We start from the raw sequence: 24,513 nt of genomic DNA on the forward strand, positions 1-24,513 counted from the left end.
CTGTTCCTGGGCATCACGCTCTGGGGACCTTGTCAGACCCGAGGGCTGAACTGCAGAACTGGGCAGGCCTCAGGAAGGTGCTAGGGACCGGCACAACCCTCGCAGCCTCACTCAGACTGCACTGCTGCTGTCACACACTGCTCAGGACCCAGAAGGGGAGCCCTAGAGTGCACCTGCCCAGTCTCCACTTTCCATCAGAACAGACTTGCCAGGAAGACACCCACTGGGGGTGGGAGAACCTCCAACCACACGTTCCAGTTCAATGAAGCAACCCTGTCCCCATATATACATTTTAAACAAATTTTCCTAAACATAAATGTAATTCACATTCTTTGGAAAATGTGTGAAAGCACAAGTGTACCCAGAGGAAAATTACGACCATCTGTAATCTTGCTCACTGGTCAGGGATAATGATTAACATACTAACATTTATATTCTTTCCAGCTTTTTTTTTTAAGTGTACATATAATATGCGCATATAGGGTATTTATGGAGATCATATAATTCTGCCTTGTGACAAGTTTCCCACTCATTAAATTGTGAGTATTTGGGGCGCCTGGGTGGCACAGTCAGTTGAGCATCCAACTTAGGCTCAGGTCATGATCTCACGGTTCATGAGTTTGAGCTCCGCGTCAGGCTCTGTGCTGACAGCTCAGAGCCTGGAACCTGCTTCGGATTCTGTGTGTGTCTCTCTCTCTGCCCCTCCCCTGCTCATGCTCTGTCTCTGTCTCAAAAATAAATAAACATTAAAAAAATTTTTTTAATTGTATTTTCCTCATTAAATTACTTCTAAATACATTTCTAATATCTGATAGTATTCCATTCTATGAATAATCTTAATTTATTTATCTGATCTCATTATGTATTCTTAAACTGTTTTCAGTTTTTACATTATAAATTATGTAAGACAAACTTTTTTTAAAAAATTTTTTTAACACTTACTTATTATTGACAGAGAAAGACAGAGCATGAGCATGGGAGGGGCAGAGAGAGGAGACACAGAATCCGAAGCAGGCTGCAGGCTCTGAGCCGTCAGCACAGAGCCCGATGTGGGGCTCGAACTCACGGACCGTGAGATCATGACCTGAGCCAAAACCAAGAGTCAGATGCCCACCCAGGTGCCCCACTTTTATAACTTCTGATATCACCACCAAATACCCTCCAGAAAGGTAGCTCCTCAGACCTACATAAGACTAAAAGAGGGGCACCAGGGTGGCTCAGTCAGCTAAGCATCCAACTCTTGATAGCGGCTCAGGTCATGATCTCACAGTCATGGGTTCAAGCCCCGTGTTGGGCTCTGCACCAATAGCATGGAGCCTGCTTGGGATTCGCTCTCTCTCCACCCTGCCCCTCGCTCCCCCTCCCCTGCTCATTCTCGCTCTCTAGTCTCTGAATAATCATAAAAGAAAACAGTGAATGGTTTTCCCACACCCTTATCAACAGTGGACATGCATCATCACTCAACTCTGCCAGTTTGATGTGGAGACACTGTCTTTGTTAGTTCCATTTGCCTTTATTTTTTTTATAATTTTACAATTTATTATTTTATCTTATTTTATTTTAATTTTATTTTTTGACAGAAAGCAGGGGAGAGGGGCAAAGGGAGGGAAAGAGAATCTTAAGTAGGCTCCATGCTCAGTGCAGGGCCCAAGCTGGAGATCAATCCCATGACCCTGGGATCATGACCTGAGCCGAAATCAAGAGTCAGACGTTGAACTGACTGAGCCACCCAGGTGCTCCAGTTCCATCTGCCTTTAATTTTTAGTGAGGTCAAACATGTTTTTCAAGTACTTTTTGGTCATCTTTTTTGTTAGTTGCCTATCTGTATCCTTTGCACATTTTCTTACTACAGTAATCTGATTCATTTTACACAGTATAATTTCCTTTTTAGCTTGCTCCCCTTCCCCTGCCCCTGCTCCACCTACACCATCAGCTTCTCACTGCCCTCCCTAACCTTTACCAGTCACCCGGCACATCCTCCCACACTTTCTCCATGCCCGTGTCACACACACATCCATGCACACATACACCCACACACATGCGGTTTTTCTTCTGACATAGTTGTTTGTGAAGGATGTCACAAACCCTTTTATTAATTTTGGGTTTTTTTTACTCACATTATAACTTGCAAAAAAAACTCCCCAATTCTTAGAACTCTAATTTATAATTTCCAATTACTATATAATACTCTACAAAAGGAATTCTTCCTGATTCTTCAGTCACCCTTGATTGATGGACTTTCTCTTGGTGTCCAACTTTCTACCACCGTAAACAATGTGGCCACAAACATCTCTACACATTTATCCTTATGTCATGATATTTTACTTCTACGGGATAGATTATCAGGGCTGAAAAATATGCATGGTTTTCATTCACACATTTGCCAGATTCTTTCCATCAAAGGTGCAGCACTTCACACTTCACGGCAATGCAGCGAGTGCTCTCTGCTTGAATACTCACCAGCAACCGGCATTATCACAGTCTTTAATATTTTCCAGAGTTTTAGATATAAAGACACCAGAAAAGTAAATATGTAGGGAGACAAGACTATTTCTTATCCTTTATAAGAAAGACTTAAACAGTATAAGGAAACAATAATAATTCATTACGGGGCTTATGATATATAAAGAAGTAAAGTATGTTACAATAATAGTACAAATAGCACAAAAATGGGGGCTGGTAAAGGCAAGTAATTTGGAGGAATCTTACATCATGAAGTGGTCGAAAAAAAAAAAAGACTGAGATAGGTTAAAGATGCATATCACAATTTCTTGGGTAACCACTAACATATCAGTAAAAGATACACATGAAAAGCCAATAGAGGAGATAATGTGGAATTGCAAACAATATTTTATTAATCAAAAAGGAGGCAAGAATGGAGAAAGGTACAAAGAATATGCAAAGAAGAAACAGAAAAACAGCAAGATGTTAGACTTAACCACACCAGTCATTATGTTAAAAGTTAACAGACTAAATACTCCAATTTAGGAGCAGAAGTTACCCGACAAGGGGGAAAAAATGACATACCTACAGGCTCTTTACAAGAGAAACATTTTAAATATATGGACTTAGATTTAAAATAGATTCAAAACATTGGTGTATGTGTACCACGCAAGCTGGTACAGCTGTATTAACATAAGACAAAATAGACACAGGGTAAGAAATATTAATAGGTAAAAAGAAAGACTTCATGAAAATCCATCAATCTAGAAAGTAAAATCTACCCTAAATCCATGCACCAAGTAACAGATTCAAAATATATGAAGCAAAAAGTGATAGATTCAAAAGGAAATTAAAAAAAAAAAGTTCAAATCCACAATCAAAAAGGACATTTTTGAAGCTCATCTCTCTCAGTAATGACACAACAAACGGGCAAAAAGTCAGAAAGGACACAAAAGACTTAAACAACGCTAATAACCCATTTGACCTTAATGACATTTATAGAAAACCAACAACCACAGCAAACATGCTCTTTGCACATGCATGTGGAACATTCGCCAAAACAGCCCATCTGACTAGGTCACAAAGCAGGCCTGAATAAACTTCCAAACACTGAAACTTTAAATAGTATCTTTTCTGAACAACATAATCAAGCCAAAATTAAATAACAAAAAGATAAGCAAAAATTCCTAAATGTCTGAAAATAGACAACACATGTCTGAATAGCCCAGAAATTTTCTAATTTCCACTATAACATATTAGAAAGTATTTTAACTGATCAGCAATGAAAATATGATGTATATAAGTGTGTGAGGTACAGCAAACCGATGGTCAGAGGTAAAGTTACACCTTTAAAAACATATATTAGAGAAGGAAGGTTTTTTTGTGTGTGTGTTTATTTATTTTTTGAGAGACAGAGACAGAGCATGAGCGGGTAGGGACAGAGAGAGAGGGAGTCACAGATTCCAAAGCAGGCTCCAGGCTCTGAGCTGTCAGCACAGAGCCAGACGCAGGGCTCAAACTCACAGACTGTGAGATCATGACCTGAGCCCAAGTAGGACTCTTAACCGACTGAGCCAGCCAGGCACCCCTTAAAGAAAAGGAAGGTTTAAATCAGTGATCCAAACTTCCATCACAAGATGCTATAAAAATAGAAAATGAGGGGCGCCTGGGTGGCGCAGTCGGTTAAGCGTCCGACTTCAGCCAGGTCACGATCTCACGGTCCGTGAGTTCGAGCCCCGCGTCGGGCTCTGGGCTGATGGCTCAGAGCCTGGAGCCTGTTTCCGATCTTGTCTCCCTCTCTCTCTGCCCCTCCCCTGTTCATGCTCTGTCTCTCTCTGTCCCAAAAATAAAAATAAAAATAAACGTTGAAAAATAGAAAATGAAACCCAAAGTATAAAAGAAATAAAGAGAAAAGAGAAAACCAATGAGATAGAAAACAGATGAACACAGAGAAATTCAACAAAGACAAAACTGGTTCATTGAAAAGATGAAAGTGATAAAACCCCTTAAAGGTGATCAGGGGAAGGAAAGATAAAACACAAATTTTGAATAGCAGGCTTCTCTTCTGTAATGAAGAGCGCTATTAACTGGATGAACACAAACAGTACAGAAATACTTCCATGACAGATGCCCAAGTAATTAAGAACTAAATAACAAGATATCATTTCTAACTCATCAGACTGAGCAAACTTTCAAAGTCTGATGCTCTCAAGTGTTACCAAGCACTATATGGGTTCCCGGCAGACCCGTAAACTGGAGAACAACTGATCACTATCTAGTAAAACTGAAAATATGCAATCCCTTCCACCCTGCAATGCCATTACTAAGTATACACCAGAGAGCACGTATGCACAAGGAGATGTGTAGGATATTTACTGCAGCACTGCTGGAAATAGACAAAAACTGGAAACATCAAGTGTCCACAAAAGGGAAATAATTAAAATGTGGTGTACATCTACTGTATAACAGTAAGACTGCAACTGACCTGCATACATCAAGGGCAAATCCCCCAAAAGTAACATTAGTGGAGGGGCGCCTGGGTGGCTCAGCTGGTCAAGCATCTGACTTCAGCTCAGGTCACGATCTCTCGGTTCATGTGCTGACAGCTCAGAGCCTGGAGCCTGCTTCAGATTCTGTGTCTCCCTCTCTCTCTGTCCCTCCCCCACTAGCATGCACACACACGCACTCTCTCTCTCTCTCAAAAATAAATGTTAAAAAAAATTTCTTTACAGTAACAGTGGAAAAAGCAAGCAGCAGATGACACAGAATATGAAGCCACTTAAGTAAAATCTAAAAAGCACACACAAAGAGTATCATATGTTGGTCAAAGATGCCTATACTAGGTATAAAAATGTAAAAAAATTGTGCAGAAGCACAAAGATCAGTTTATAATTCACAGTAGTATTTGCCTGTGGAAACAGAGGAAGAAGAATGGGGCTGGGGCACAAACTTTATCTATGGTTTCCTTCAAAATATATACATATATGTATATATGTTTACATTCTAAAGCAAATACGACAAAATGTTAACAAGTTTTCACTTTTGTGTGGCATGTACAAATAATGTTTGCAATATTATTCTATAAAGTTCCAACATTTTAAAAATTTCTCAAAAGAATAGGACATCCATGGAATTAAAAAGTTTTATGATTAAGAAAGATTAATGACACAACTACGAATCAAATCTATATATGAAAACCCAAATGAAATTAGAACAACTATTAGAAGGCTAGAAAAAAAAGAAATGTTAAAATTGGACATCACAGATATAAAAATGTTTGATTTTTTAAAAAAGATTATTTGAGTATTCATTTGGTTTTTAATTTGATATAATCAACATTCCTTGAAATGTAGGGTAATCTTTTTTTTACTAATAAGTTGAATGAAACTAGATGTGTTACAGGCAGAAAAAAAGTATGACTATATAAATCACTTCTAATGTGTCTAACCTGCTTGTAAGACATTATGCCTAGGACCTTATTAAACAACTAAAACAATGTGCTTGCTTCACCAGCACAGGTACCAAAGGTAGGTTTCCTGGGAGGTGTTTATGATGCCCAATTCAGAATGCCATCTGTAATTTCCTCTATTTAAGCATCCCATGGTTGGTGGCTAAGCTCTGCTCTCTGCAATGTTCATAGTTTTTAAATACAGGTTCTTACATACCAGACCTGAAATTACCTGCAATTCACTTCTGGGGCAGTCATCTGATGTTGCCATGGTTCTCTTAGGATCTGCCGCATAGCTGCCGCTTTTAATGTTTCATTTTCCCCTCCATTTCTACTTTTGAAAAGAGAGAGAATGAGAAAATACTTTGTTACCCTGCATAATAATTAAGTTTGCTTCACTTCTACGGTCCATGATAAAGATCCTATGCCAAAAGGAAGTAAAACGGGTTTTTAAAGAATGAAACAGAAATCAAATTTATAAATGAAATTCTTCATGAAAACAATAGAAAGCATTTGAAATTTATGAACTTCTGTGTGTTTTCTTCACTAGTCTACAAAGGTGGTGATCTTATTTATTTAATGAATACTGTTAGTTTCTGTTAGATTACTGAATTGATTTAAAACAACAAATTAATGCCAAATCTTTTCTTGGAACCCTGAGAGCCTTCACTCCAATTAAAATTCCTTACTGTGAAAATCAAGGAAACCTCATTTGAAATGTAGTCCGGAGACCAGCAGGGGGAGCTCTCACACCCTACCACTCCTTATAGACCAGACAGGAAAAAGTTCACTTTCCTACCACAGCAGGGTCTCCTACCCAGGCAGCAGCCCAGCCAATGAGAAACAGCCAAACAGCCTTAGCCCAGCCAATCAGGAAGGGTGACCACCCACACTCACTTTCCTCCAATGGCCTTTCCTTCAAAGCAGCTCCTCCCAACTTCCTCCTTTTTTTCTTGTCTTTCTTTTTTTAATAGAGGTGAGCAGAGGAGGAGGGGAGGTGCAGGGAGAGAGGGAGATAAAGAGAATCTTAAGCAGGCTCTACGCTCAGCCCTGAGCCCCATGAAGGGGTCCTGGGGCTTGATGTCACAACCTTGTGATCATGACCTGAGCCCAAATCAAGGGTGAAATGCTCAACAGAATGAGCCACCCAGGTGCCCCACCTTTTTTCTCTATATAAAGTAACCTTCCTCTCCTACACTAGTCCATTTGCCAGTAGTTTCCCCATAGTTTGCAGGTCTGAAATTGTAATTCTTCTGTCATTTCCAAATAAACCCACTTTTCTGGTAAAAATAACTGGTTGTTTTATTTTCAAGGTCAACAGCACCTGGGGCTTTCAAGTGTTTCCACTAACAGGAACCAAAAAGTCTACATCTTCCAGAGGCTTTCCCTTCTCATTCTCAGTTCTCATTTTTCCCCGTGACCGTATAATCCATACTATACTCCAACATGAATGTGTTTTTTCTTACATAACAGTGCTTTGTTTAAAATGCATGCTTCACTTATTCATGACTTAATACTTATTTTTGTGGGATCTATAATTACAATGTGAAAATTAACAGAACAGTGTCGTTTAGAATGGAGTCAGAGGAGGCCAGCAATGAGCGCTACCTGCAGACCCACCAGAAAGAGCAGATCCCGCAGGGGATACTACTACACTCTTCTAGCAGCAGAAAGGATTTCCTCCTCCCCCCAGCAACAGTACAACCAATGAGAGACTATCACAACCCAACCAATCAGAAGCCACTACACTTTCAACTCTCAGCCATAGACTGCTTATCCTGGATTGTAATTATCTGCCATTCTTAAATAAACCCATTTTTGCTGGCAAAATACCTAGCAGGGTTTTGTTGTTTTTGTTTTAGGGTTAACAACAAACACTAATATATATACATTGTATTTTCACTGGAAAACACTGGAACTGGGGCCAGGGCGGGATGGAGCCTGGACAGGGATGGTTTGCTGGAAGGGGCTGGGGAGGGTGAGGCTGGATCCGGTTGATGGGGCAGGGCCAGGTGGGCTGACCAGCGCGCGGGGGGGGGGGGGGGGGGTGCGGCGGCACCGGGTAGACGACCCAGGATCAGGGACTAGTGGCCAAAGGCAATAGGGGATGGGAGGAGAAAGAATGAGGGGGATATGAAGTGAAACACAGGGCTTAGATGCAGGAGTACTACCAGGGTTAAGTAGGAAAGGGAGGGGGCTCACAGAGGATGAGGGCTCGCGCAGACGAAAGTGAGGTGGGCACCTCTCCGAGAAGGCGTGGCTGGGGAAAACGGCACCGCGTTGTTGGGCGTGGTGGGGGGGGGGAGGAACCAGGGTGGTGGGCGTGGCCGGGAAGGGGCGTGGCCCTGCAGTCGCCGAGCTTGCAGTCAGCGGCCAGAGCTCCTAGCACCTAAGAGGGAGGTTCGGGGGTCTTCAAGGGGATAGAGGCCTCAGTCGGCCTACTGACGCACACGCTCGGCAAGGACCCTCACTTGGCACGTCCTACCTCAGTTCAGTCCAGCCGCCTGAGCTGCCCACGAGAAACCTACCTCAGCCGCCTTTCTCCGCTGAGTTCTGCGTCCACACCGCCGGTGCGGAGGGGCAGACAGCGCTTACCAGGAGCCCGAGCCACCGCCCTCGGCCCGCGCAAGCGCAGTACGCGCAGGCCGGCAGCGGACAGAACCCCTCCCTAGGCCCCGCTCCCTACGCCTGCGCAGTCCGCACTCGTCCCTATGTCCGGGTAATGGAGCCACCGTCTTCGGCCGCACGCAGGCGCAGTCGCTCAGGCCCGTCTAGGAGAAGGACCAGTTCTGGGCCAAGCGCGTCGCGCAGGCGCACTTCACGAGTCCCGTCTCCCGCAGTGGCGCGCACGGGGAACACGGAGCCCCCTTCTGTGCCCGCTGAGCCTCCTGTAGGGGCGGGGTCAGCGGTGGGGTTGCAGCCGGTTGTGGGTCCCCAGTCTGGTTGAGGCGGTGGGTGGCGGAGACCCGAACCGTACGCGAGTTGGGGATGTGGAGCGATGGGGGCCGGACCCGAGTTAGTGGAGGGGGGACAGTGGAGGCCTCACCCAGTGTTGGGAGCGAGGCAGCAGGGGCCGCTGCCGGACTTTGGTTAGGAGGTGGGGCAGCGGGGGCTGCGGATGGACCCGGGTTAGGGGGTGGAGCTGGGGGGGCCGGGACCGTACCCGGGTTAGGGGGTGGGGCAGCCTGAGCCAGGGCCGGACCCGGGTTTAAGGGGTGGGTAGCGGGGGCTGCGGGTGGACCCGGATTAGGGGGTGGGGCAGCGGGAACCGGGACCGTACCCGGGTTAGGGCGTGGGGCGGCGGGGGCTGCGGATGGACCCGGGTTAGGGGGTGGGGCAGCGGGGGCCGGAGCCGGCCCCGGGTTAGGGGGTGGGGCAGCGGGGACTGCGGGTGGACCGGGATTAGGGGTGGGGCAGCCTGGGCCAGGGCCGGACCAGGGTTAGGGGGTGGGGCAGCGGGGGCCGGGGCCCGAGCCGCGTTAGGGGGTGGAGCAGCGGGGGCTGCGGCCGGTCCTGGAGTGGGGAACAGAAACCCATTGTGGGTGACAGAAATGGCAGATTTCTGGAGTAGGCCCTCCTTTTTTCTGCTTTTCTGTAATAATTCAGTTAGCTTTCCCATCTATGCTGTGAAGTGAGAACCATTTGACATTCTTTTCACTTGACAAATCAGACATTGATTTAAGTTTTCATTTCACCAAGAAGTTTGATATTAGAAGGGAAATAGGGAAACGTTAGTGCCCTTACTGTGTGGTGGTCTCAAGGTGGGCAGGTAGCAGCACTGTAGTAGGGGTGGGGGGTCGGGGGGAGGTGGTAGGAAAAGGTAGTCAAAATCACGCAGACAATGGAGTAGTGGTTGCCCGGGGGAGGAGAGGAGAGTAAAGAGGTGAAGTTGATGGGTATGGGGTTTGCGTTTTTACAAGATGAAAAGAGTTAGGGAGATGGATGTTGACAATAGTTGCACGCGAGGGAAATATATTTAATACCACTGAAGTGTGCATTTATAAATGGTGAAGGTGGTAAATTTTGTGTGCATTTGACCACGATAAAAAAAAAAAAAGCAGGAAAACAAACTATGAGGAATGAAAAGGGAATTAAGTACATATTCTATAGATTTTTTGTTAATGTTTATTTATTTGAGAGAGAGCATGAGCAGGGGAGGGGGAAAGAGAGAAGAGAGAGAATCTGAAGCAGGCTCCACACCGACAGCAGAGAGCTTGATGTGGGTTCAAACTCGGGAACTGAGATCATTACCTGAGCCGGTATCAGACGCTTAACAGCTTAACTGACTGAGCCACCCAGGCTCCCCTGGATTCTGTGAATTTTTAAAAGATAATGAACATATGATGAAGCTATATGTCAAAAATTTTAGCAAATCATAAAGTGGGAAAATTCCTTGAAAAACAACTTACCAAAACTGAACAAGAATATTTCGAAATGGGGCGCCTGGGTGGCTTAGTCGGTTGGCAACAGACTCTTGATTTCTGCTGGGGTAATGATCTCGTGGTGGTGGGACTGAGCCCTGTGTAAGGCTACGTGCTGAATGTGGAGCCTGCTTGGGATTCTTTCTTTCTCTCTCTCTCTCTCTCTCTCTCTCTCCCCCTCCCCCGTTCATGGTGTGTGTGTGTGTGTGTGTCTTTCTCTTCCCCAAAATAAATAAATAAACATTTCAAAAAGACATTAGAAAATCTGCATAGTTCCATATTTGTTAAAGGAATTGATTTTATCACTTAAAACCTTCTCACAAAGAAGCCCAGATGGCTTCACTAGTAAATGCTTCCAAACATATTAGCAGAATATGATATCAGTGTTAAACATTTTCTTCCAGAAAATAAAGTGCAATACTTCCTAACTGGTTCAATGAGGCCAGCATAACTCTGCTATAAATCAATCCAGTGAAAGATAAAATTACATATCATGACCAAGTGTGGTTTACTCTAGGAATGAAAGCTTGCTTAAAATTTAAAAATCAAAATTATTTCCACATTTCAGGTTATAGGATGATAAACATAGGTGCAGAAAAAAACATTTCATAAAACTTGACACCCACTAAATTCACAAAACTAGAAATAAAAAGGAATATCTTAATCTTAGTCATCTATTAAAAACAGATAACATAGCAAAATAGTGCGTGCTTTTCTCCTGGATTCAGGAAGAAAAGAAGGATGTCCTCTATCATTTCTATTCAACAGTGGAAGGGTGATCTTACCCCAATGCAAGAAGGCAAAAGGAAGACGATGTGTAAAGACTCAAAGGAAAAAGTAAAACTCAATTCACAGATGGTATGATTGTGTATGCAGATAATCCAAAATAATCTATAAATAACGCATTATAACTAATAAGTGAATATCCTAGGCTGGAGATGAAGGACCAATATAGTAGCAATCAACAGAAATTGCAATCTAAAAATTCCATGTACAATAGTACCAAGTAACATCAAATGTCATCTGTCTTTCAGTAACTGACAACTGGACAAACACACACAGGATGTAGATCTAAACACAATCACACCAATGATTTCATTAACCATCATAATTAATACACCAAACAACTACAGAATATACCTTATTAAGATCACATGGAATGTTAACCAAGATAGACAATATGCTTGCTGACCCATAAAATAAGTTGCAATAAATTGGAAAGATTGAAATCTTAGCGTATATTCTCTGACCGTAATGAAATACAATTAGAAATCTAGCAAAGTTCCAAATATTTGGAAATTAAGCAGCGTATATCTAAATAATCCATGGGTCAAAGGAAGAAACCAGAGAGTTTTAAAAAATTGAGTGGTAATGATTTTTTTTAAAAAAATTTTTTTAATGGAGCACGTGGGTGGCTCAGTCAGTTAAGTGCCCGACTTTAACGATCATGATCTCGTGAGTTCGAGCCCTACATCCAGCTCTCTGCTGACAGCTAGGAGCCTGGAGCCTGCTTCGGATTCTGTGTCTCCCTCTCTCTGCCTCTCCCCTGCTCGCGCTCTCTCTCAAAAATAAACATTAAAAAAATTTTTTTTTCATTGAGTGATAATGAAAATGTACTGCTGTGGTTTGAAAGTCTGTGTCCCCCAAATTCTTACATTAACTAATCCCCATCGGGATGGTGTTCAGAAGTGGGGCCTGGGGAAGGAGATTAGATCATTGGAGCAGAGCCTTCAAAAATGGGATCAGTGCCTTTATAAAAGACTACCCCAGAGAGCTCCTTGCCCCTTCCACCATGCAAGGACACATGGGGGAAAACCGCCTTCTGTGGCCCAGGAAACCCTCACCAGACACTGAATTTGCATGATCTGGGATTTCCCAGCCTCTAAAACTGTGAGAAACAAATGTTTATTGTTTGTAAGCCACACAGTTTATGGTATCCTTGTTATTACTATCCAAATGGACTAACATGTACATTAATATTTGGGGGATGCAAATAAAGCAGAGCTTAGAAAGAAATTGATGCTTTCAGTGCTTACACTAGAATGGAAGAAAATTTAAAAGCAGTGATCTAAATTTCCAATTTAAGGGGCACCTGGGTGGCTCAGTCAGTTGGATGTCCGATTTCAGCTCAGGTAATGATCTCATGGTTCATGAGTTCAAGCCCCACGTCGGGCTCTGTGCTGACAGCTCAGAGCCTGGAGCCTGCTTTGGATTCTGTGTTTCCCTTTCTCTCTGCCCCTCCCCTGCTTGCACTCTCTCTCAAAAATAAGCATTAGAAAAAAAATTTTTTAATAAAAAATAAAAAAATAAAATTCCAATTTAAGAAACTAAAATTAAAAAAGAAAAGAAAAGCAAATTAAAAACAAACTAAGTCAAAGACAGAAAATATATTAACTAAATAAATGTTAAGTTAAATAAACAAGTCTGTGAACTAGGAAATAACAGAAAAAATTAACAAAGACAGAAGTTGGTTCTTTAAAAAAAATTAATAGAATTTATCAATTTTTAGCAAGAATTATCAAGAGAAAAAAAGAAAAAAACTATCAATATTAGAAATAAAAAGGGGGACCTCTTCCCAGATCACACCAATATTAGAAAGATAAATAGGGGGGGCCCCTGGCTGGCTCAGTCAGTAGAGTAGGCAACTCTTGATCTCAGGTTGTGAGTTGGAGGCCCACATTGGGTGCAGAGATTACTTAAAATAAAATCTTCAAAAAAAAAAAAAAATGGGGGGCGCCTGGCTGGCTCAGTTGGAGGAATATGCAACTCTTGATCTTGGGGTCATGAATTTGAGCCCCATGTTGGGCATAGAGATTACTTAAAAAAATAAAGAAAACATTTTTAAAAAGATAAATTAGAAGACCATGACCAACTTTATGCAAACACATTTGATAATTTGTATGAAATGGACAAATTCCTTTAAAGGCATTACCTTTATCAAAACTGACACAAAAGAAAATGAAAAATATATATAATAAGTGAATTTGTTAAAAACCTTCCCACAAAGAAAATGTCAAACGCAAATTGTTTCATTGCTGAATTCTATTAAATGTGTAAAAAGATATAACACCAACATTTAACAAAATTTTAAGAAAACAGGGGATGGACACTTTCCATTTGTTTTATGAGGGAAACTTAACTCTGATACAAGCACCTGACAAATAAAAGAAAATTACAGACTGATATCTCTCATAAAAATATACACAAAAATCCTTAACAAAATCTTAGAAAATCAAACCCAATGATAAGTGGAGGGGCTGATACATTATTAAGGTGGACTGGAGTTTACCCTAGTAGTGCCAAATTGGACTATAACACTTGCAAATCAATGCAATTTACAATCTCAACAGAATAAAGGAGAGGAAACATATGATCATTCAATCCTTTAAAAAATTTTTAAAGGATTTGACAAAACTCAATACCCAATCATGATGTTTTTAAACATCAGCGACGCAGGCAGGCTAGATCCAAGGACCCAGAGGAGGGAGTCCAGCAGAGGGACTTAGGCTTCCTGCAGGACAGAAATCAAATGTGAGCCGGAAAGTGAAAGAGTGAAAACAGACTTTACTGAACAGTGTGAGTGACAGAGAAGAGGAGATGGAGTGTCTGGGAGACTCAGAAAGAAGAAGGAGTCTCATCGTCGCCGGGGGCTAGGGGTTTATATTGGAAAGGGGTCTAGGGTACGTAGGTGTTCCTTCAGGAATACGGGGTAGGGTCCCATCAAAGGCAAGTGTCAGGTGAATGATAGGTGTTATGCCATGAATCACCAAAGGTAGGGGGTATTGATGCCAGTGTCAGCCAAGGTTTGTTCAAAGTTAATGTCCCAGAACATGTTTGAGATCTGGCTCTTCTTAGATGTTATCAGGTGTTCAGGGCCTAGGACAAGACTCAGAAAGATTAACTTTTTTGCTTCCCCCTTCAAGTGGGAACAAAGCTTCTTTGGCCTTTCCAAAGGCAAAATATAGGACATGAGTAAATGGGACCTGGCAGAAAAACGGCAGAGATGGAGCCCTTCAGCTTCCCTACCTCGTCAGCAAAAGTAGAACATCTTTATCTCTAAAAAGGCATCTTTTAGAAACCCTAACACAAAAATCATACTTAATGATGTTATACTGAAAATCCTCATTAGAAACAAGCAAATGTATCCACTGTCACTACTTCAGTTCAGCATTTTATAGGAAATCCTGACCAGCACAATAAGGCAAGTAAAGCAATAAATAAATTAAAGGAATAGCTATTAGAACGAAAGAGAAAATTGTGTGTATTCACAGATAATTAGATTGCTCACATAGAATGGCCTAAGGAATCACAAAACTACTAGAATAAATAAGTGAATTTAGCAAGATAGGAGGATAAAGATCTGCATAGAGAAATATGTGTATTTTTATTTGCTAGGAACAAAACATTGAAAATGAACTTTTTTAAAACCCACATATAACAACACTGTAGTGTGAGCTCCTGACAATTACCTTTTTCAAGCATCATGTAAGTGCCTAACGTTAAGCTTCTGAGTGCCAAGGTCTCCACTTCACAGACATCCATCTCCAATAAATACATCGCCAGCTACACACCAGATGAAAAGCCACAACACCCTGCCCATGAAGTTCCCTCTTTTAGAAAGCACCAGCTGACCTGACTTTTTGACCTCTTGCTTTTCCTTTCCTGAAATTCAATTCCTGCTCTTATGTTTAAAATTCACCAGACCTCTAAAACCCTAGGCTACCGGACTTGACCTCAATAAAGGCAGAACCCCAGGCCCATATTCTCCCCTCTTCCTCCTGCCCCCCCCACCACAACCTCACCGTGGGGCGCTGGACGGTTACCCTCCAGGAACTGTGAGTAACACATTTTCAAAATTCCCTGAAGGTGGTTGCAGCTGGGCATCTTGCAGTCATAATAGCAAGGGCGGATCCAGCCACATTGGCTGCACCTGGGGGAGTCTGTGGCAGTTTGTGCAAACAGTGGGGTGGGGGGGGTGGGGGGGTGGGGGGGTGGGGGGGGGGAGTCTGTGGACAAACAGGGTGGGGGGTGCGGTGAGTGTCCCCAGGCATTTCAAGTCGATAGCGTCCCCAAGGATAGGCTGAGAGCAATGCAGAACAAGCATCAACTCAAATGCTTAGGAGTAAATTTTTATTGAAAAAAATTTTTAATGTTTATTTATAAATTTAAAGAGCAATGCAAAGGACCTAGAATAGCAAAACAATCTTAGAACAGTATTGTAAGATATACACCTTCTGACTTCAAGAATTATTATAAAGATACAGTAATCAAGGCAGTGTGGTATTGGCAAAATGATAGGCAAAGAGATCAATGGGACAGAAAAGAAAATCCAGAAATAGACACTTTTATAGTCATTGATTTCGAATAAAAGTGCCCAAGCAATTTTCACGAGAAAAGTCTTTTTGGAAGATGTGCTGCAGGAACTGGCTATTTGTTTAGAAACGATGACCCTAGATGCCTACCTGCCACTACACAGACGCTTATTTGGGATGGATCATAGACCCAAATATAAAAGCTAAAACTTTAAACTTAGAGGTAGCAAAGTTTCCTTAGATGTAAAAAGCACTAACAATAAAATTAAAAAATGGGAAATTAGACCAGGGGTCAGGAAACATTTTTTGGTAAAGGGCCAGGTAGTAAATATTTTAAGCCCTGCAGGCAGTGTCAGTCAGACTGCTAGACACGGCCTTTGCAGCAGTATTAAGAGAGCTACGGGCAGTATGTTAATGAATGGGCGCAGCTCTAAGCCCAACAAGGAGCCTGAACTCACAACCCCCAGACCAAGCGTCGCATGCTCCTCCAGCTGAACCAGCCAGGCGCACCCTCCCCCCGCTTTATTTTGGGTGCAGCTGTGTTTGTTTTTTTTTTTAATTTTTTTTTTCAACGTTTAATTTATTTTTGGGACGGAGAGAGACAGAGCATGAACGGGGGAGGGGCAGAGAGAGAGGGAGACACAGAATCGGAAACAGGCTCCAGGTTCTGAGCCATCGGCCCAGAGCCCGACGGGGCTCGAACTCCCGGACCGCGAGATCGTGACCTGGCTGAAGTCGGACGCTTAACCGACTGCGCCACCCAGGCGCCCCAGGTGCAGCTGTGTTTTAATAAAACTTTTATTTACAAATCCATTTGCCGACCACAGTATCAGACTATCAAAATTTTAAACTTTGCTCATCAAAAGACACAATTAAGAGAACGAATAAGTAAACCATAGACTGGAAGAAAGTGTTTGCAAAACATCTGCATATCAGGGGCACCTGAGGGGCTCAGTCCATTGAACATTATTAGGTCAGGATCTCATAGCTCTAACTGTGGTTAGAGCTGAACCTGCTTTGGATTCTCTGTCCCCCCTCTCTCTCTGCCCCTCCACACTTGTGCTCTGGCTCTCAAAGATAAATAAAACATTTTAAATTTGCATATCAAAAGAATTGTATACTGAATATATAAGACCCCTAAAACTCAGAAACTAATTAAATAAATAGAAATGGGCAAATGATTGAATAGACACTTCGTGAGAGAAATTTTACAAATAGTCAATAAGTACATTTTTAAAAAGTCCCTCTACAGTTTTAATCATTGGAGAAATAAATATTAAAATCCCAATGTGATACCTTTACACAGAACAGCTAAAATTAAAAACACTGACATCCAAATGTTGGCATGGATGTGGAGAAACCAGAATTATCACACGTTGCTGAGGAAGTAAAATATTACAGCCACTATGGGAAAATGGCCGTTTCTTACAAAGCTCAGCATACTACACAAGTCCACTCTGGCTGCCATAATTAAATACCACAGGCTGGTTGGCTAAACAATAGACATTTATTTTGACAGAGTTCTGGAGATTGGAGGTCCATGATCAAGATGCCAGCAAATTCAGTTTCTGGTGTCTCTTCCTGGCTTGTGGATGACTGCTTTTTCAGGGTCTCGAATAACAGAAAGAGAGATCTAGTATCTCTTCCTCTTCTTATAAAGGACACCAGTCCTATTGGAGTGGGGCCTCACCCTTATGTCCTCATCACCCTCATTACCTCCCTATTAGCCCTGTCTCCAAATAGTCACATTGGGGGTTGGAGCCTTAATATATGAGTAATGAGTGGTTACAATTCATAACACAGATATGTACCCGGTGGCTCAGAAAAAGAACCCCAGGGCATTGTCCAAGAGAAATGAAAACATACATCCCCAAAATGCCTTGTCCAAGAATGTTCATAGCAACTTTATCTACAATAGCAAAAAAAGTTGGTACCGTTACAAATGCCAGTCAACAGGAGGATGCATATACACAGTGTAGCATATTCATACAATGGAACACACCTCAGGAAATTTATGTTGGCAAAAGCACTGCCAGCTTGGACTAAAAGGGACTGAGCTAGTTCAAAATGAAATAAGACTGGCTGTGAAACCCGTACAGCCACTCTGGAAAACAATGTGACAGTTCCTCAAAAAATTAAAAATAGATCTACCCTATGACCTAGCAATAGCACTGCTAGGAACTTACCCAAGGGATACAGGAGTGCTGATGCAGAGGGGTACTTGTACCCCAATGTTTATAGCAGCACTTTCAACAATAGCCAAATTATGGAAAGAGCCTAAATGTCCATCAACTGACGAATGGATAAAGAAGATGTGGTTTATATATACAATGGAATACTACGTGGCAATGAGAAAGAATGAAATATGGCCATTTGCAGTAACATGGACGGAACTGGAGGGTATTATGCTGAGTGAAATAAGTCAGTCAGAGAAAGACAGATATCATATGTTTTCACTCATATGTGGATCCTGAGAAACTTAACAGAAGACCACGGGAGAGGGGAAGGGGGAAGAAAAAAGAGTTACAGAGAGGGAGGGAGACAAACCATAAAAGACTCTTAAATACTGAGAACAAACTGAGAGTTGGTGGGGGGTGGGGGAGAAAGGAAAATGGGTGATGGGCATTGAGCACTGGCTGTTGTATGGAAACTGATTTGACAATAAATTATATTTTAAAGAAAGAAAGAAAGAATGCTGCCTGTGGGGACCCCAACTTTCTACGGGCAATTATCATTCTGAGAAAGCCAGTCAGCAGCAAACATGGGCCATTCCTTATGGAAAAGGAAGGACACCTGATGGGGCAGAGGCCAGCACCCTGAAAACAGTGGACTGCGATGCCACTCCCAAAGAGTGCTGGAGAACACGGCGTTTGTGAGCCACTTACAAGGAGCAGAGCCTATTTACCTCCCTGGACCTGGGGACCCAGGAACACCACCCTGCAGGATTTCAGGATTTCCCTGAACCAGTGATGAGTATGTGCTTTGTACATACCCCTGTTTGGATGGGAGCATCCATTGTGTCTTCCTCCCGGAGTATCACCAGCGTGTGCTGTGTGTGTGTGTGTGTGTGTGTGTGTGTGTGTGTGCAAGGAGGCACAAATAACTTGTTCTCTTTGTGCACAAACCTTGGGAATAAGAAATGAACCCAGCAAGCCTCAGGTACCTCTGGACCTGATTTAAATCATGAGATCCTGAATTGCAAGCCTAATGCCATAATTGGAGGAGGCTTTGGGGGCTCCTGAGATAGCATGAGCAATGCTTTGTGGTGAGGGATGTAAATATTTCGTGGCCAGAGAGCTAAGTGTGGCCAAAATGGCCTTAAGACTCTGCAGTTTTTCCCAGCATGATGTAGGCCCATAAATCTTGGGCTGGTCTTGTGATGTGCCTGTAGAAGTAGCAAAAGTAATCTCAACATGCCATTCAGTTTCCATTGTCACACTCCTGACTGAGTCGCTCACACACACACACAACCATACACACACTTAACACCAAGCCTCCTCCACAAACAGAGCCACCTAGACGCCCAATGGTAACTATAGACAAAACAGTGAGGCCAGCTGAGGCCAGCATTAGAAATGGCTGGAAGAATAAATCCCAAACGGCAAATGCAGAGTCACGAGCTAAATAAATAATTGTTGTTCTAGAACAAATGTTGGGACAGTTTGGTATGCAGCAAACACTAACCGATACATCCAGGAATGCTGATCAAAAACACAAGGTGGTGTCACCACACCCTCATCAGAATGGTTAAATTTTAAAAAACCAAAAATACTTAGTGTTGGTGAATATCTTGAGCAATCGGAGCTCTCGTATGTTGCTGGGGGTGGGGAAGTCAACAGGTATAATTGTGTCAGAAAACTATTTGACAGTTTCTCATAAAGATAAACATATACCCATCCCGTAATCCAACAATCCCACTCACAGGCATGTATCCATCCAAAGACAAGCATGAGAAAGTTTCAGAGTAAAGGCAGTGGGCACGAAGGAGTCTTCTGGGATGCTGGAATGCTCCACATCTTTAAAAGGATAAAATTGGTGTAGTATACTATGAAATTTACACAATATAAAGCACACCTCAATTGAAATTAATCTTTACAATGTCTTTAAAAAGACTTGTGTCCTCTACTATTTGTAGTTTGTGGTTAGATGGTGAGCTGTGGTGACTTTTTAAATGGCTCTGAAATCTTTGACACCATTCCCAACAAGAAACAGGCCCCGTGTTTCCTCTCCTTGAATCTGGGTGGGCCTGTATCTGCTTTAACCAGTAGAATACAGGGAGAGTAGTGACTTCCAAGGTGAGCTCATAAGAGGCCACGTGGCTTCCTTTGGTTCTCCTGGAACTCTGACTCTCAGGGCACCCCTCTCAGTGTCACTAGAAGAGCCCAGGCCACTTGAGGACAGCACACCTAGTGCTCTAGACAGCAGTCCCAGCTGAGACCAGCCTTCAGGTGGTCTCTTACCTGGTGCAGACATGTGACTGAGGAGGCCTCCAGGTGATCCCACCCCCATCATTTGAGCCATCCCAGCTGTTTGGTCTTCCCAGAGGAGACCTCATGCATTTCGGAGCCAGGCTGAGCCGTGCCCCTGTGCCCTGTGCCCTGACCCCTTGCACCCAGTAAGACCAAGACAGCAGTTGAGGTTTTCGTGCTGTCAGCTGGAACACAACTGAGTACTTTGAAGCGGGATGCTGCTAGGACCTGTGGCGGAGCTCGGGGACAGGCCACAGAGAGAAGCTGGAAGGGCCCTGTGGACCGCGTCAGTGTGAGGTGGGCAGGCTTGAAGAGGCCGTCAGCCAGTCCCCAACAAAAGCAAGGAACTGTGACTGGAAGCCAAAGGAAAAGCCTCTTGCTACCGGGTGGTGGGAAGTCTGGCACCACGGCTACCGTGTGGAGGGCGTAGAAAAGGCTCAACTTGTGGGGTCAGTTAAGGAGGTTTCCAGGCCGTGTTACGAGGGTCCCGAGGTACCTTGCAGCTGCACGTAATAAGAAATGGTTAGAGAGAGGGCAGCCAAAGAAGAAATGATTCTGTGCTCACACAGACCTTCCAGGAACTGTGAAGGAGTCAGGAGCAGCTGGGCTCAGAATGAAGCTATGCTTCACCCCCATCCGTCCCAACAGAAGTTTCTCAAAGAAGAGAGCTCAGGGCAAAGACAGAATCTGTGGCACTGTTGGGAAAATGTGGTCTCAGAGTGACAGTGAGGCAGGCTGGGGCAGTAAAGGCCTCTGAAAAAGTTCAATTGGCATCTGAAAGACCCATTCGGATGAGCCAAGGCCTTCTGTGGACCTTACGCATGCACCTCTCGGACCCTCTCACTTAACAGCCTTCCGGGAACCTAAGGGCATTGGGTCACAATAGTCTTGCAGGCCCCGACTAGCAAGGGGCCCATTTCAAAGAGGTTCTGGGCGTGGGTTGTGTCTCATGGAGTGAACGTCAGAGAAGACCCAGTTATTGGGAAATTGTACTCACAACGTCAACACCAGCTTGGACTAAAACCACCAGAGATAGCACAAAATGGAAAGAGGCATTTGGCCCCCTGTGCCGTGGCAGGCCTGCAGCAGACTAAGAAAACTACTCCGCTGCAAACACGGGCTTCTTTGTATGGACAAGGAACAATGACTTAGAGGGTGGAATCAAGACCCCAGAATGCAAAGTTGGAAACCATGGAGAATCTTTCCCAGGGACACTACCAGCCCCTAGTCAAGGATCTGGCGCACTGAGCTGCAGTGGATTTCGGAACTGCTATGGACAGTGCCTGCTCTACATCCCACAACCCCCCTTTCGAGTAGGAGTGTCTTATTACGGCCATCCTAGCCCTGTCCCAGCACCGGTGAGGGGATGGAGTCAGGTCACTTGTCTCAAAATGAGCGAGAAACACACTGAAGAAGCCGTTCCCGAGGCATCCCACTCATCTGCACGTGGGCCTGTTGTAGGTGGTGAGATCTTGGAGATCTAGCCCCCACAATGGGATGAGGCCTTGGGAGTCCTGGGGAGTTTATTTTGCATGTGCATGGGGTATGGCCATAGAGCAGGCTGTATTTTCCAGTGTTGGCCCCACCAATTTCTTCCTTCCCACATGATCCTCTCCAATGTGACCCTGCCACCTCTCCAAGAGGTGAAGTCTAAACCCCTCCCCAGATTCTGGCTTGGCTTCCACCTGCCTGCAACCAACAGAATGTGACAAAAGTGACCTACGTGACTTTGGAGATTAGGTCAAAAAAGTCCATGCAACTTTCACCTGGTTCTCTTGGGGTGCTTCCTTTGGGGAAAGGCAGACCCCGTGTGAGAAGCTGACAACCCTTAAACCACCTTGCTGGAGAGGCCACATGTCGGCACTCAAGTTGGCAGTCCCAACTCAGCCCAGCCTTCCAGTAGTCTTTGTCAAGGCACCAGGCATGTGAGTGAGGCCACCGTGGGCCCTCCAGGCCAACTCAAGTGCCAGTTGAATACCAGCAAGGACCTCAGCGGACACCACCTGGGGCAAAAGAAGAGCCCTGCCAAGGCCAGCCCAAACCCTGACCTATAGAACTTGTAGGATCTAATAAAATATGGGGATTTTCAGCCACTAGGTTTTGGGGTAGCTTGTCTTGCAGCAATAGTAACTGGAATATTCTGTCCTGTAAGAAAGTATCCTTCCTGCATGTGTGATCCAGAAGGATGTAATTCACTGATGATGGAGTTCTGGCCACTTGTTAATAAAGCCTGTGGCTGGGGCACCTGGGTGGCTCAGTCAATTGGGCATCTGACTCTTGATTTGGGCTCAGGTCTTGATCTCGGGGTCATGGGATCCAGCCCTGCATCAAGCTCCACACTGAGCATGGAGCCTGCTTAGGATTCTCGCCCTCTCTCCCTCTCTCCCCTGCTCTCTCTCTCTCTCTCTCTCTCTGAAAATAAATAAACAAAGCTTTTGGCTACTGAGAGCACAAACAACACAATAGTTTTTAAATGATGGAATTATGATTGATTTTTATTTATAAGGAATCTGATGAAAGTTTGGTAGCTCAGATATGCATACAAAACTCTTCCTACAGTATTGCTTCTAGAAATGCTCTTAGGAAAAATAAAGACTAAAGACTGAAGAATCACATATAGGCCCATCTTCCTTTCACTTTTATTCATATGTTCCCCCAAAGACTTACTTTGAAAAGAGATACTGAATTTGCAAAAAGAAATACCTACCTCCAAAATATTATAGAGAAAATATTTCTCTTTTGCTTCTCTGAAGAGGGGGGCGTTTCCATATGCTGTCATGCATGAAGGCAGCACTTCAATGTGGTCAGGGCTTGGACTCTGAAGACAGACCAGGGGTCAAATCCTGGCTTTCACTCTTGTCAGTGATGTAACCTGGGTATAAACTATTTCCCTTCTGTGAGCCTCCGTTTCCTGAGGATGAAGAAAGTTTGTGGCCTGGACAGGCTGAGAATTCTGAGAACGCCTGCTGGCTTCTTCCCCCTTCTCAAGGGTTTCTTCACACGTGCCCACCTCAGGTCTCCTTGTCGTGTGGGCGCTGCAGTAACTCCTGTTACTGGGGCCACTCTCTTTAAACTAAGGGTGGGTCTCTGCCTCAAACAATCCTGCTGCGGCCAGGGACAAGCCCTAGGCTACGCTTTTCAGACCACCATATGAGGGGCCCCGACCACCTCCAGAACCCAAACCCCACACTGCTACCCAGTTCCCGGGGCCACCAGAGCACATCCAAGTCTGAGACCTGCTGAGTGCTCTGCCCAGTGAGAGAACACCGGGCACGCAATTCACCATGGGGGGCGGGGGGGCGCTGGATGCTTGTCACTCCAGGAGGGAGTTTGCCTGAGAGAGTCACCAAGAGCCCCTTCAGCTGCCTTGTGGCTGCAGGACCGTCTTGGCCCAACATGGCTCTCAGGTTCCTCATCCTCCTTTTAGTTTCCAGGAAGCAACAAGGGCAGCAGGTCGCCTGGAGGGGCTCGTACCCACGTACCCACATGCACTCTGCCCTGCTGAGCGCTGGGATTTGCATTTTAGAAACTACACTAGCAACTAACACTGCCCTTGTCTGCCTCTGCTTCCCATGGTCCTAGTTGGCCTCTGGCTTGGAAAAGGGAGGAAGCAAGCCTGCAGTTCAGACAGACAGACGACCCCAGGCCTTCTGGAGGCCACAGCCATTCCAGGGACCCCCAAGGCTGCACCCAGAGCATACTGCAAGAGCCCTCCTCAAGAAATCTTTTAAAAAGTTTCAACATATTAAGAATTCATCACTTGAGCTAGTGATATAAAAATATTACATAAGACACATTTAAAAGTCTAAGAAGAGGGGTGCCAGGGTGACTCAATCGGTTAAGCATCCGACTTCGGCTCAGGTCATGATCTTGCAGTCCGTGAGCTCGAGCCCCTGCACTGGGCTCTGTGCTGACAGCTCAGATTTCTGTGTCTCCCTCTCTTTCTGCCCCTTCCCCACCCACGCTCTGTCTCTGTCTCTCAAAAATAAATAAACATTAAAAACATTTTTTAAAAAAAGTCTAAGAAGAGATCATTTTAGATGTTAACAAACTTAATATCAACTTACTCAATTTTATTATTTTACGTCCTTAATTTCCAAAAATAGTTTATCCTTCCTATGATTTCATCCACATATTCTTTACATTTTTATTTATATTATCATTCATTTGAACTATTAGATAATAAGTATACCTCTGGATATATTTCAGTTATATGAAAATTTTTAAAACAGTGCTGACTCTTTACAACATCTTTAACTTAAAGTTTGTTTTTAAAAAGCAAAGAGGGGGGAGCCTGGTTAAGCGTTGGTTAAGCGTCCGACCGGCTCAGGTCACGATCTCGCAGTTTGTGAGTTTGAGCCCCGCGTCGGGCTCTGGGCTGATGGCTCAGAGCCTGGAGCCTGCTTCCGACTCTGTGTCTC

The 24,513-nt window shown here is 43.9% G+C and overlaps 1 protein-coding gene across 7 annotated transcripts in view; it reads right to left on the bottom strand.

Annotated features, from left to right (window-relative positions):
- PRMT2 (protein arginine methyltransferase 2) overlaps nt 1-24,513 on the bottom strand; it is a 71,857-nt gene that overhangs the window by 29,172 nt on the left and 18,172 nt on the right. For 2 of the 7 annotated variants that reach the window (XM_043593327.1, XM_043593326.1), the window contains one exon: nt 6,108-6,221. In XM_043593327.1, the coding sequence (XP_043449262.1) occupies nt 6,108-6,161 (54 nt within the window). In that variant the 5' untranslated portion in view covers nt 6,162-6,221. Of the gene's footprint in view, nt 1-6,107; nt 6,222-8,418; nt 8,943-24,513 lie in introns of those variants that run through there. The other 5 variants (XM_043593328.1, XM_043593330.1, XM_043593329.1 and 2 more) reach the window with 5 other exon arrangements.

This window comes from Prionailurus bengalensis, chromosome C2 (genome assembly GCF_016509475.1).
Source record: "Prionailurus bengalensis isolate Pbe53 chromosome C2, Fcat_Pben_1.1_paternal_pri, whole genome shotgun sequence".
Classification (NCBI taxonomy): Eukaryota; Metazoa; Chordata; class Mammalia; order Carnivora; family Felidae; genus Prionailurus; species Prionailurus bengalensis.